This window comes from Salvelinus sp. IW2-2015, linkage group LG3, assembly GCF_002910315.2.
Source record: "Salvelinus sp. IW2-2015 linkage group LG3, ASM291031v2, whole genome shotgun sequence".
NCBI lineage: Eukaryota > Metazoa > Chordata > Actinopteri > Salmoniformes > Salmonidae > Salvelinus > Salvelinus sp. IW2-2015.
The window spans coordinates 4862824-4877415 of NC_036840.1; the positions used below are offsets into that span (position 1 = coordinate 4862824).

Below are 14592 nucleotides of genomic sequence, written 5' to 3' on the forward strand. Positions count from 1 at the left end.
CCATGTACCTGGAGGAAGAGACCAGTGCCAAGGCGGGGGTGCTGTCCTGCTTCTTCTCCCTGAAGGAGGAGGTTGGGGCGCTGGCCAAAGCCCTCCGACTGTTTGAGGTAAACCACTCAACATAACTGTGAACATGAATGTACACAGTACAAACAATCTTACATGTGCAGTAATGTACTGTAGTCACACACATGCAAAGTAATGTTCAATTTTTATTCTGAAATGCTCTGATGTGTTTGTCCAATGAGTCATGGGTCAAGGACAAATAAGAAGTCAAAAACCTGGAAAGCTTAAAAAAAACAGTGAAAGCTGAAAGCAGTAGCTGAAATAGCAGTGAAAGCTGAAAGCAGTAGTAGCTGAAATAGCAGTGAAAGCTGAAAGCAGTAGTAGCTGAAATAGCAGTGAAAGCTGAAAGCAGTAGCTGAAATAGCAGTGAAAGCTGAAAGCAGTAGTAGCTGAAATAGCTGTGAAAGCTGAAAGCAGTAATAGCTGAAATAGCTGTGAAAGCTGAAAGAAGTAATAGCTGTGAAAGCTGAAATATGTACAAGCTGAAATAGCTTTATTATTATTTATTTTTTATTTAACCTTTATTTAACTTTAAAAGCTAGATGCTGAAATAGTTTCTGTAGGTGAGAAAGAGATGGGTATGAGGCAGTACAGTACAAGCACAACAAAGTAAACGATCACGTGTTTTTATCCATTTCATACCATGCGTACCAAATATGAATAAAACAGATGGAAACAGACTAATCCACAGTATCTTCAGAGAATCAACTCCACAGCTGTGTTCTGGACCAGGAAAACTGCTTAGTCACTCCTTCAGGAGGACAGTTATTTTTTACATTGGATTCATTTAGCAGACACTCTAATCCAGAGCATTTTACAGTAGCGAGGGAATACATTTTCATACATGTTTTCATATTGGTTTCCTGTGGGAATCGAACCCACAACCCTGACGTTGCAAGCACCATGCTCTACCAATGAGCTACACGGGACCATTTATCACTAGCAACTTTAGGGAGGTAACGATCATGCCCATAAAAATCAGAGCGACTCTAGAAGATTAGACCGAAGTTTACTAGCTGCCATTTGTCAGTCCAAGGGACCAATTTAAAGAGACAGCCATGGCTTCATACTGAGTTTGCCAGACCTTCCCTCTTTTCCCTTCTCTTCCTCCATGTAAGAATTTACAAGGTACGCAACCAAACACGCTTCATAAGACAGCATGTTTCCAGTTAGCTCCAGATGTTAGAGGTTACTGACCATCCTCCTGCATCCTGGTACTTGCCTCAGTGAAGGACCTGTGTCTGGCTGAATACAGTGCATAGGTTCCCCCAGTAGGAGTATATCATACACTAGGGTCTGCTGTGTTTTAATGTGTACAGCTCTGTGTCCGATTGGAACAGGCTCTCTCATACATATAGACCAGTTTGTTAAATCTCTATGCAGGCTCCTGCGACAGAGGCCAAGGTAATGGAAAATAATGCTCCACCATTGGATACTACCAGTAAATGCACTGTACGGTAACTACTGCACCCCCATGAAGTATGAATAATGGACATTTCCCTGGGGCAGAATTTACATGAACATTTAACTAGCCAAACATTAGTGGAGTTTCCAGCAGGGTGTGAAGGAGTTGGAGGACTACCCCAAGGTTTTTACATGATGTATCATTAAAGTCCTAGTCTTTAGGTTGGTGCAGTATGTTCCCTCTACCTCTGGGCAAAGAGTGTTTGTCAACATTGTTTCCTTGTTATTTCAGAATCAAAATGATACCATTGCATCATTATGGATAGCTGTCTTAACACATACATGTTGAACATTGTTGTGTCATTTTAACCCAAGACCTTTCAACCAGGGTTCAAGGTTTGGTTTATTTGAAATATTTTGAGTTTGTTGACAACTCAATCAAATATTAACCCAAATGTGGCTGTTGATCTGACGTCTTTGTCCAATGTGCTGGTTGCCCAATGTATTAGTAGCCAACGTTGTTAATGTAGGTGACTGAATTTAGAGTTGAGGGGATGTAAGCCCTATTCTTTAAGCTGTGTAGATCTACAGCTCCATGGTAACTGTTAGTGTGATGACATCTTTATCTTAGATATCTACGGGAGCAGCTGTGTACACAATCTTTCCAGGCCGCTCTTTGATCCACAACGCAGGCCGAGGTTTCTGTTTTTGAAATAGTCAGAACAGACTGGAAGACACCCATCAGGCTCCTAAATGATCACCAGTTATGGCTACTCCGTTCACTTAATCATGTTGTGTTGTGCCACCAGCAACAGTTGACCCTGTATCAAGGTGCCTTCTTTTTTTATTCTGTGTTGACTTAAGTGACTATGTACTTCGTAGCACGCAGTCAGGGCTGTTTGGCAGCACATCCATTGTTTAACCTTCGACGATGAAGTGCTATCGAAGTTTGATGTCCTAGTAGTCGAAACAGAATTGGATTGTCTTGTGCCTCACTTGTAGGGGAGAGCGGGGTAAGTTGTGTCAAAGGGTTAGTTGAGCCACCCCTTGTTTCTAAGAAACCATACACACAATTATTCATCTGACCAAATATTTAGGAAGAGGTCATCATTTCATGGAGTCTGTGAAGGAAGAAACCACATGGAAAAAGTGGTAAGTAGGTTAGGTCCACAAAACAGAAAATAAATTAGTTGAGTGTGTTATACGTTTCAAGATGCTTGTATTGAAACCAAAGTAGATGGTTTTATACATCAGTTGGAGTCTCTATAAGCTTCACGAGGTTCTAAACCTAGCTTGAAAGTTCATCCTTGTAGCTATGTTGGCTAACATAGACAAAATGTTTGCCTTGGAGTAAGTTGAGAAAATGGACATAGGATAAGTAGAGCCAATAGTTACCATTCTCCATACAAATGATTCAATTTGGTCAGTTTTATGCATAATATGCCTGCAAGGGGTCATGCATATGAACTCAAGATATTGCATTTTTATTGTTACAGAGCAGACATCCTCATGTCCCGTGTATACAAATGTAAAACAATCAGGGGTCTAGCTCCCTTGAGGTTCTTGAGAGAGCAGCCGAGGGAGTGAGAGAGGGGAAGAAGTTCATTCAATCAGCACCAACGGATGGGAAAAAAATAGACTGAATGACACTGAAGAGGTACATTGACAAAAAAGAAAACTAACAGGTACCTGTGTGAAAGAGAGGCTATGAGAGAGTAGCAGAGGCACACGAGGTCTTATCTGATTGACATGGAGGCTGAGCTTGCTAAACATATCAAGAATTTCGCAGACCAGTTTCATGGGCTTAGTCGCCTCAAAAGTACTTGCCTACGAAATTGGTACATGGAAACAACATCCCTGTCCCAGACAACTGGTCAAGAAATGGAAGGGTCAGTGATTTTGTACAGAGAGATCGATATCTGAAAGTAGGCATACATTTAAATATACAATATACCACATCCCCATTCCATGAATTAAACTTTGACCTTCCATCCCCATCACCCACTGTCACAGGACACCGTCACTCAACTTACCCTGTCCCTATTCTCAACTCACCCTGTCCTTATTCTCAACTCACCCTGTCCTTATTCTCAACTCACCCTGTCATTATTCTCAATTCACCCTGTCCCTATTCTCAACTCACCCTGTCCCTATTTTCAACCTACCCTGTCCCTATTCTCAACTCACCCTGTCCTTATTCTCAACTCACCCTGTCCTTATTCTCAACTCACCCTGTCCCTATTTTCAACCTACCCTATCCCTATTCTCAAATTACCCTGTCCGTATTCTCAACCTACCCTGTCCCTATTCTCAACTCACCCTGTCCCTATTTTCAACCTACCCTGTCCCTATTCTCAACTCACCCTGTCCCCTATTTTCAACCTACCCTGTCCCTATTCTCAACCTACCCTGTCCTTATTCTCAACTCACCCGTCCTTATTCTCAACTCACGCTGTCCCTATTTTCAACCTACCCTGTCCCTATTCTCAACTCACCCTGTCCCTATTCTCAACTCACCCTGTCCCTATTCTCAACTCACCCTGTCCGTATCCAACCTACCCTGTCCCTATTCTCAACTCACCCTGTCCCTATTCTCAACTCACCCTGTCCCTATTTTCAACTCACCCTGTCCCTATTTTCAACTCACCCTGTCCCTATTTTCAACCTACCCTGTCCCTATTCTCAAATTACCCTGTCCCTATTCTCAAATTACCCTGTCCCTATTCTCAACCTACCCTGTCCCTATTTTCAACCTACCCTGTCCCTATTCTCAATTTACCCAGGGTAAGTTGTGCCAAGAGAGCACTTTTGGGGGGGGGGGAAAGCTATGTTTTCAAAACTATTATGAATTCTGATTATTTCCAGGGATACACACCATCCTGAAATATATGTAGACATCTTTGTTAGAAAGAATACTATATTCCCTTGATGTCGTGATGCTGAATGTAAATAACAGCTCAATTTACCCCACTTTCCCCTACAGATTAAAAATGGAGTAAAACAAAAAATCTTAATGCGTGTTTGTGGAGATCAATAAGTATCTTCCACGTGCTGTGCTCCAAATGTAAACATCAGCAGCTCCTCTGGACCTATGAGCTCTCTTTCCCCATATCCACCCCCATCTCCCTGTAAAACCCCAAACCTCCCCACCATCAGACCCAGTTTTAGTCCAATCACTTTCCAGCATCCATACCCTCCTTTTCTATAAAAACAGGCCACGTTACCCTTAAAACCATCAACACATCCCTCCCTCTCCCCAGGACTGACCAGACTCCACTGTACCAATTCCTAGCATCAGTAAGCTTGGCATGACCGGACCAAGGCCTTAGCCCAGCCAGGGCACAGGAAGGGTTAATGTCACTCACACGAGGCCTTGTGGTAGACATTCATTCCACTTCAAAAGTCACCAGGAGCATAGCGACATCCCTAGGAAGTACACAAATCTACCCAAACGACCCATACAGGCCCTGGGTCCACATTAACTGGACGGGGGGCATATTTTGCCCCAGATAAGCCTGGTCAGGCTCCCTGTATGATTAATATTAGAATAACACTGCAGTACAGATCTCCTGTCAACAACAAAGGAAACACTAAACTATCTGCCTAAACTAATACCAAGAAAGAGACCTAACAAACAGGGCAAACAAACTCACTGACACCACAAGGAGTCAATAAAGGCACATCAGATGTAAAGTATGCAGAGAAATGCTTGGCCAGCCATGGGGGGAGGGGTGTGGAGCGTTGTTTTGTAACTAAAAGCTGTTGGATGTTGAAACAACAGCAGATCCATATGGTCTCCAAAGAGCCCCAGTCTGGAGAATGGGATCCAGATGGAGAAGGAGAGAGAGAGGGGGGACGAGAGAGGAAGAGAGAGAAGAGTGAGGGGGAATGGGACTGTGTGCCGCCTGGCCCCGCCTCTCTACCGGGCCTATGGCAGTAAGAGATTGTTCTACTCCCTCTCCACAGCTATAAAACCAAACCAAATGTTTAAAATAATTAACCAATATAGATTTGCATGTTTCTCCGGATGGGCCAAAAACTACAATTGATATTGAGATGTACAGTTGATATTGAAATGCATAGATATGTATATGCACACATCGAATCCCATCCAAAATGAACATAATCTGGAAAATATTCTCTGGTATTAAGTGGCAATTTTATAAAATGCAAAAAGTTGACAGAATGATTTCAAAGATGTGATGGCATTGATAAAAATGCTGCATGTTGTTGTGCAAGCCCTTTCAATGCTACCACAGCCCACGTCCTGRCTCTAGTCGGTTCTATAACACCCAGCCCACAGTGCATTAGCTGGGTGATTGTTTGGTGCTGTGCTGTCCTGTCCTAAGGGCATGGTTGACTCCACAAAGCCTGTCAAATGACCACTGTTTGGATGTGCACTTGGCGCCCTCTTGCGGTATGCTAAGTCCACATACAGTATTTCCAGTGCTGGATCGTCATGAGTTGAATCACAGGTTTTTAAAGTAGTTTTTCAAAAACGTAACCTTTTATTGTCAATAATATTTCAATAACACAATAATGCTTTTAAAGTTAAAGATACAAAAACACAAAAACAAAATGATGTACAAGATCTAATAGCAGGATTGAACCACTTAGCTGTCACACAGGATTTACAAAGCTACATGGCTTCTCCTCTGTCTCTGACTCAACAGGAGAAGGGCATCAACCTGATGCACATCGAGTCTCGCCCGTCGCGACTGAACAACCAGGAGTTTGAGTTCTTCATCAGCGTGGACACCAGCTACTCCAAATCCCTGGACGAGGTCATCGACGGCCTGCGCACCGAGATCAGTGGCCACGTGCACGAGCTCTCACGCAACAAACAGAAGGACACAGGTGTGTATATCAGGGTTGGGGTTAATTCCAATTCTCGGCAACGCTTTTTAAGTTGGAAAAATTGGAATTGGAATACAGAATTACTTTTTGAATTGACTAGAGTTGAAATGGAATTCACCCTAATCCTGGTGTGTATGAGTGTGTGTATATAGACATATATTATCAATGAATAATCAATCTAGATATGCTTATAACATATTACAAACCATGACTGAAAGTTTTAAAAACAATGACTGATTAAAATCATGGCTATTAAATCATTATTTTAAGTGTACTTAACAATAATTATATGATGATATATTTGTGTCTAGGAGGGAGAAGGGGGAAGTAGACAAAGCCTGTGTGTGTCACATGATCTGAACTTTGGGTGGCGCTTTAGCAGGCCACCAGCCAGACTGTCTAATGATGTGATGAGCGTCGCCGCGGAGACGGATGGCCTGTCCCTCACATCCAGCCTCCTTTATTAGTTGTTTCCACAATGACATTAGTTTAGTTACTGGGCACCAACTGGCCTGGCTGCAAACAGAGGAGCCCAGTGTCACCGACTGTCATAGAACAGACTGCCTCTATCACAGACCCAGAGGAGGGAAACCCTAACAGGGTCATCGCTCATCTCGGACAGACAGACAGGCGGAGATAGACAGGGCCACCACCAAGCCAGTCGCCCTTGTCCTCAGCCCCCTCTGTCTAGCCCTATGGTCTACTGGACAGGGCGACAGGTTAATGTGTCATTGGAGGATATTAGAGATATTTATGGTCTGAGATGGAGACAGGCTGTTTTGAGAGGAGTCTGGTGAGGTCCCATTGTTCCACTAGCCTCAGGCTGGACCACACGGCCTCGATTTAGATTAATGGTTGATGTCCAGTACTTCTAACTGTCATAAATGAGCCAATGGGTGACCTCCTCGGCTGCTCTGTTCACTGTCAACATGGTTACTGGATAGTGTTCTATCCCAATACAAACGCACCCTGCAGGCAAAACCCCCACAAAGCCATCCACATCAATATTCATTTGGGCTTCACTTGTTTCAATCAATTTACATTTTGGAATTGGACATTGAACACAAGGCAGATATACTACAGACAATTGTAAATATGACTAAATTGTAGTTTTCTACATCTCAAGAAGTTATGCACCACTGTTTCGACTGGTTTTACTCTGGTCTGTTTTGGCCATGTGTATACAGTATATCTATTTGTCACATTCACCTGAACTGGGTAATGAGGAGCTTCCCCTGTCCTACAGTTCCATGGTTCCCCAATGACATCCAGGACTTGGATCGCTTTGCCAACCAGATTCTGAGCTACGGATCTGAGCTGGATTCTGATCACCCTGTAAGGATCAACCATTCATTACTGTCTGTTTACATCCTACACACTGTGTACTAGGTGTCTGCTTTGTATTGTATGTGTGTCTGCATTGTTGGGAAGGGCCCGTAAGTTAACATTTCACTGTTAGTCCACACCTGTTGTTATACGAAGCATGTGACAACTACAATTGAATTTGATTTATGTGAGTGTGTGTACATACGTATGTACATGTGTGTATGCATGTGCACCCACACGTGTGTTTTACGAAAGACTCAAGTCGTGATGACAGTCCCCACTCTGCTATCTATTCTAATGGAAACTCTCTAGGGCCCCAAATTGATGTCATTGCTTTAATTGAGCCCCTATAATTATAGATAATTGCTCCCTTTTGCCACCGCCTTTAAAGTGAAATGTATTCCTCATGAGCAGCATACATTCTACAAAGGCCTCATTTGAATATGTGTTTCCAGCCAGGGCTCTCAGCAGAGTGGGAGAGTATGATGCTGTCAAAGAGTCCAAGTAGTCCTAGCGGAGGATTTACACACTATTTACAGGGCCAGGCAGTGATCATAAATAAGATCTAACATTGATTACTTCTTTCACTCCAGGGCTTCACAGACCCAGTGTACAGAACCAGGAGGAAGGAGTTTGCCGACATTGCCTACAACTACAGACAGTAACTATCCATCCAGACTAGAATACTTTTTCTCTTGGGTCCCTCTCTTTTACACAACAGCAGAGGTGAAGAGAGCTTCTAGAACCTACTAGAAGTGATCTATGTCCCTCTCCTCCAGCCTCATTTCAGTCTCCGCTTTGCCTTTTATTGAAAATGACCACAAACAAAAGGGGACAAATTACAGAGGAGGCAGTGGTGGATTTGAAGCCTCTAGCTTTGTTCGCATAATTGAGACTTCATTATTCCCAGGAACTACAAAGAGCGCCAGCCCCAATGAAAACGCCCTCACAGGAAGCTCACATTTACATAGCAGTGGGACCGTGGCAGAATAATGAAGTGAATCCACTAACTGATCCCCCCCACCCATCTATCCTCCTAGTCCTCCCTCAAAAAATAGGGACTGTGTGTCTGTGTACAGAAGAACATATTATACACAAGTGTGTGTTAACAACAGTGTGTCTCTCTGTTTCAGTGGCCAGGTCATTCCCAAGGTGGAGTACACAGCGGAGGAGAAGGCCACATGGAGCACAGTGTTCAATGAGCTGAAGACTCTGTACCCCACGCACGCCTGCCGCGAGCACAACCGTGTGTTCCCCCTGCTGGAGCAGTACTGCGGCTACAGGCAGGACAACATCCCCCAGCTGGAGGACATCTCACGCTACCTGCAGTGTAAGACAACAGATCGTGCCTAAGTCCTCTGCTTCTATCAGCGTCCCACATACACTGACATGATACCCTCCCCTCCTCTCCTCTCTGTTTTAGCGTGCACAGGTTTTCGGCTGCGCCCAGTGGCTGGCCTGCTCTCCTCTCGGGATTTCCTGGCTGGTCTGGCCTTCCGAGTCTTCCACTCTACACAGTACATCCGTCACCAATCCAAGCCCATGTACACACCTGAGCCGTGAGTGTCACCCTCATCATTTTAAGGAGAAAAAAAACATCAAAAACATAACATTGCCATGGTATGTTTTAGGGACCGTCTGATTTCCGTCATTTTCGCCCATTTCCACACATATAGAATCGGTTGGTACTCGGTTTGCAAATTACAGCCGGCACCCTGTTAAGTACTTTCGGCCGGCAAACGCCACTGTTGTGTCCGTACCTTTATATAGGTGTCACATCCCACCTTGGGACCAGTTGTACATAGTTGAATATGTTCTACAGTCATTGACTTACATCTCTCCACAGGGATATCTGCCATGAACTCCTGGGCCATGTTCCTCTGTTTGCTGACCCCACCTTTGCCCAATTCTCACAGGTAAAGAACACAAGAGGACATTAACTTTCTTTAACCCCTGCTGGTATCATAACTTCAGAGAACTATCCATTGTTGGCGTGAAAAAGGGTACCACTTTAAAGATCAGCTTCAAACACAGTCATGCTAGTCATAATGTTGAGGAGGATTGAGGAGAATGCCATGCAACTGTACTGCATGTGTCAGTTTTTCTCTAATATTGGTTTTGCTCCTGTAGAACGCGTTCATCTGTGTTACAGCACAATATCCTGAAGCAGATACAGTTGAAGTCGGAAGTTTACATACACTTAGGTTGGAGTCATTAAAACTCGTTCTTCAACCACTCCACAAATTTCTTGTAAACGAACTATAGTTTTGGCAAGTCGGTGAGGACATCTACTTTGTGCATGACACAAGTAATTTTTACAACAGTTGTTTACAGATAGAATATTTCACTGGATCACAATTCAAGGGGGTTAGACGTTTACATACACTAAAATGACTGTGGCTTTAAACAGCTTGGAAAATTCCAGAAAATGATGTCATGGCTTTAGAAGCTTCTGGTAGGCTAATTGACATAATTTGAGTCAATTGGAGGTGTACCTGTGGATGTATTTCAAGGCCTACCTTCAAACGCAGTGCCTCTTTGCTTGACATCATGGGAACATCAAAAGATACCGCCCCAAGACCCCAGAAAAAAATTGTAGACTTCCACAAGTCTGGTTCATCATTAACAGCAATTTCCAAACGCCTGAAGGTACCACGTTCATCTGTACAAACAATAGTACGCAAGTATAAACACCATTGGACCACGCAGCCGTCATACCGCTCAGGAAGGAGACACGTTCTGTCTCCTAGAGATGAACGTACTTTAGTGCGAAAAGTGCGAATCAATCCCAGAACAACAGCAAAGGACCTTGTGAAGATGCAGGAGGAAACAGGTACAAAAGCATCTATATCCACAGTAAAACGAGTCCTATATCGACATAACCTGAAAGGCTGCTCAGCAAGGAAGAAGCCACTGCTCCAAAACCGCCATAAAAAAGCCGACTACGGTTTGCAACTGCACATGGGACAAAGATCATACTTTTTGGAGAAATGTCTCTGGTCTGATGAAACAAAAATAGAACTGTTTGGCCATAATAACCAGCGTTATGTTTGGAGGAAAAAGGGGAGGCTTGCAAGCCTGAAGAACACCATCCCAACCGTGAAGCACGTGGGGTGGCAGCTTCATGTTGTGGGGGTGCTTTGTGCAGGAGGGACTGGTGCACTTCACAAAATAGATGGCATCATGAGGCAGGAAAATTATGTGGATATATTGAAGCAACATCTCAAGACATCAGTCAGGAAGTTAAAGCTTGGTCGCAAATGGGTCTTCCAAATGGACAATGACCCCAAGCATACTTCCAAAGTTGTGGCAAAATGGCTTAAGGACAACAAAGTCAAGGTATTGGAGTGGCCATCACAAAGCCCTGACCTAAATCCTATAGAGAATTTGTGGGCAAAACTGAAAAAGCGTGTGCGAGCAAGGAGGCCTACAAACCTGACTCAGATACACCAGCTCTGTCAGTAGAAATGGGCCAAAATTCACCCAACTTATTGTGGGAAGCTTGTGGAAGGCTACCAGAAGCATTTGACCCAAGTTAAACAATTTAAAGGCAATGCTACCAAATACTAATTGAGTGTATGTAAACTTCTGACCCACTGGGAATGTGATGAAAGAAATAAAAGCTGAAATAAATAAATCATTCTCTTTACTATTATTCTGACATTTCACATTCTTAAAATAAAGTGGTGATCCTAACTGACCTAAGACAGGGAATTTTTACTTGGATTAAATGTCAGGAATTGTGAAAAACTGAGTTTAGCCAAATACATTTTAAGGTGTATGTAAACTTCCGACTTCAACTGTATGGACAATAACATGATTTATTTGACGCTATTCTGAACAGGAAATCGGTTTGGCTTCCCTGGGTGCCCCCGACGAGTACATTGAGAGGCTTGCTACTGTAAGTACCTCAGACGTCTCACAACATCAACTACAGCCGACTCCTGATACCAGAGGAAGGCAAAACAATATTGAATATGTGACGAGCCCTTGTGTCTGTCTGTCCACAGGTCTATTGGTTCACAGTGGAGTTTGGCCTCTGCAAGCAGGGCTCTGAGATCAAGGCCTATGGAGCTGGCCTTCTCTCATCATTTGGAGAGCTGCAGGTATTTACATTGCATTTACACCTTCCAGAGCGTCTTACAATGAGAAATAGATGCTAGAAGCAGCCACAGTGGTCACATGTTGGGCATCTTCACAACAGAACAATTCATTTAGCCATGTGGCTATTTTTGCGAGGGTGTCTTTCATGACCTGTTTTTATGCCCACGTGCGCAGGCCTCCTTCCTGCAGTTCTAATATAGACAAATCCCTATGAGGTAGCCCAGTGGGCTGTCAGTCAGCAGCATCGCATTAGTGGAAACGAAAACTGTTCTCAGGGCAGACCTGGTTGTAGCTAGATATGTTCGAGTCATGTCGTGGACAGTTTTAGCTAACCCTAATCTAAACCTAATTCTCCAAACCTGCCAGGTAAGTTCTTCTAACCTGCTACGAAAAGTAACTTCTACTAGTCAAAACCGTCAGACCTGCCCTGATACCAATCTTGGTTTCCACTAATGCGATACAGCTGTCAATCAGTTTGTTAGTGGTCCACCCAGGGCTCAGGCTAAATGTGTCACTGGGGGAAACTGGTGAGGAGTGGGTTAGTGGTTCACTGGAGAAGTAGGGGGCAGAGATCGAATTAATATCTTAAGTCACCAGTTACATCAGACATTGTCATCAGAGGATGAGCAGTTAGCTGAGTCATATCACAGCAGGACGCCATTCACACTGCACTTCCTGTTTACTGCTACCAAGGTGCACAGAATGTCATTGAGGAATTGCACACTGCTAGTGGTCCGTGACCTCAAAACACCAAATGAGGACTTGTAACCTGGATTCTGCTCATTGTAGATTGATTCATGACAGTGGTGCATCTCCCATAAATGGGGATTAGAGTTGGAGTCAAACTCTGGAATAACATTTGACTGTTTTGAATTGTTTTACAGTACTGTTTGACAGACAAGCCCAAGATTCAACCATTTGACCCTGCAAAGACCAGCCTCCAGAAGTACCCAATCACTGAGTTCCAACCCATTTACTTTGTTGCAGAGAGCTTTGATGACGCCAAAGAGAGAGTCAGGTAATATTTAACATCTGCACAATATTAAACGTTTATTATGTCACATTCATTCACTGCATTTGCTTTGGAACTCTGGATTTTTATATCGTAATATATACGTTCACATTTTCAATTGAAAGTCCTATGTTATGACTCTTTATACAGGAAATTTGCTGACACCATCCCCAGGCCTTTCTCAGTGCGCTACAATGCGTACACCCAAAGCATTGAAGTCTTGGATAACACCCAGCAGCTGAGAAACCTGGCTGACAACATCAGTGGTGTGTGACATTTCTATAGAGTCCTCATAAAACTAACTTCTCATGCAAATACCAACATCAAGTACTATTAGAAATGGATTCAAATGAGATTTTCTACCAATTATAATTTATATACACTGTATGTAATAAATGCTATTTAGCATACACTTTTATCCAAAGCGGCTTACAGTCATGCAGGCATACATTTTACATTTACATTTTATCAAACCCATACTCTGGCATTGCAAGCACCATGCTCTACCAACTGAGCTATAGAAGATCACACTAGGATTTATTTTTGTCTTGCCTTTTACAAATTGAAAACATAGTTTAATTAAATACAATATCTGTATGAATGCCCAACTCCGACTGGAATTGAATGTTTCTTAATATTCTACAGATGAACTACCTAATGTTATGTTGCTTTTATTTTAGGGGAAATTGGGATCTTGTGCAATGCCCTGCGGAAGATGGAGTAAGGAGACCACCTTCAATACTGATGTGCGCAATGATAGAATCTCAATGTATTTCATCAATCTTGTAGATTTCCATTWTACTCTTTSTRYTTATAATCTGTGTGCTTGTCCATKATAACATCTAMTGCATTCTGCTTCATCTTTAWATAAATTATTCATAAATACCTACTGCAACCCAGACGCTAGTCATTTTAAGTAGAACATTTTAATTTTAGTAGTCAATATTAGAGTAGCACTCTCTCAATGAATCACACAGACATACTACTAGCCAATGAAAATGCACATCGAAAATGAGTCACTCCTTGTAAATATGAAGTTACATAAAACAAGTATTAACTTGAAATTAATTATTCGATAAGTGAGTGAGTTTTTCGTTAGATTTTTGTTAACACTAACAAGGAGAAGTATTATTTTATCATACCTTTTTCAGTATGTTCTAGAAATCCAACACCGCCGTTACTGTATTGATAGGTCAACCGATGTCATTTTCTGTAACCAGCTGAGAGGGATTACATTGGAATAGTGCTGTTCCAGAACTATTAGCTCAGGCTTTGACGATCTAATTCGCACTTGAGTATTCTATCTATATTGGTTAAATCGCAAATAACAAAAATAAATCCTTGCATTATGCTATAAATAGCTAGGCCTATATAACACAATAACGAAATGCAATGTGTATGTCCAGCATGTTAGAGAATGTGTTTGATTATATCCTGAATTCTGATGAATCCAAATGATCGACTGTTTTTCCATTCTTTACTATCACATTTGTTTGTATAATATGCATGAAAATGTGTTATTAACTTGACAAATAAATGTATGCTAAAAAGGTTCTTTCAGATCAATTATCTCAAAATTATTGTATGTTTATTATTAGGCTATAATTGGTTGTGAGAACATATTTTGTATTAGAGTCTGTCAAAGTGCGTTTCAGGGGAAAATAAATATCCTGTTGACCCGTTGCACCTGTTACAAATCAATGGAAAGAAAAATATATAGCCTAGAATAAATGTAAGTAAAACTCAATATTCATAATCTTATTTTGTAGGCTGCAAAACGTTTTATTTCGCATATAGTGCTTTCATAAACTATGTTTTATTCC

General features: G+C 42.3%; 1 protein-coding gene across 3 annotated transcripts; it reads left to right on the plus strand.

Moving 5' to 3' along the window:
* The first annotated feature begins 2 nt into the window (after positions 1 to 2).
* On the plus strand, positions 3 to 14323 carry pah (phenylalanine hydroxylase). 3 transcript variants are annotated; one of them, XM_070434026.1, is made up of 13 exons: positions 89 to 107; positions 5252 to 5406; positions 6144 to 6327; positions 7574 to 7662; positions 8247 to 8314; positions 8787 to 8983; positions 9077 to 9212; positions 9500 to 9569; positions 11498 to 11554; positions 11664 to 11759; positions 12642 to 12775; positions 12920 to 13035; positions 13450 to 14323. In XM_070434026.1, the coding sequence occupies exons 2-13, from the start codon at positions 5359 to 5361 to the stop codon at positions 13491 to 13493; spliced, it is 1239 nt and encodes a 412-aa protein (XP_070290127.1). In that variant the 5' UTR covers positions 89 to 107; positions 5252 to 5358; the 3' UTR covers positions 13494 to 14323. The 3 variants fall into 3 exon arrangements, with proteins under 3 accessions (XP_023870204.2, XP_070290127.1, XP_070290125.1); XM_024014436.2 differs by lacking the exon at positions 5252 to 5406 and having other exon boundaries at positions 3 to 107; XM_070434024.1 differs by lacking the exon at positions 89 to 107 and having other exon boundaries at positions 4297 to 5406.
* Positions 14324 to 14592: the final 269 nt, after the last annotated feature.

Coding starts and splice junctions, on each gene's coding strand:
- pah (XM_024014436.2), top strand. CDS start 3: ATGTACCTGGAGGAAGAGACCAGTGCCAAGGCGGGGGTGCTGTCCTGC. Junction 8,984..9,076: donor CATCTCACGCTACCTGCAGT/GTAAGACAACAG, acceptor TCTCTGTTTTAG/CGTGCACAGGTTTTCGGCTG. Junction 12,776..12,919: donor GACGCCAAAGAGAGAGTCAG/GTAATATTTAAC, acceptor CTCTTTATACAG/GAAATTTGCTGACACCATCC.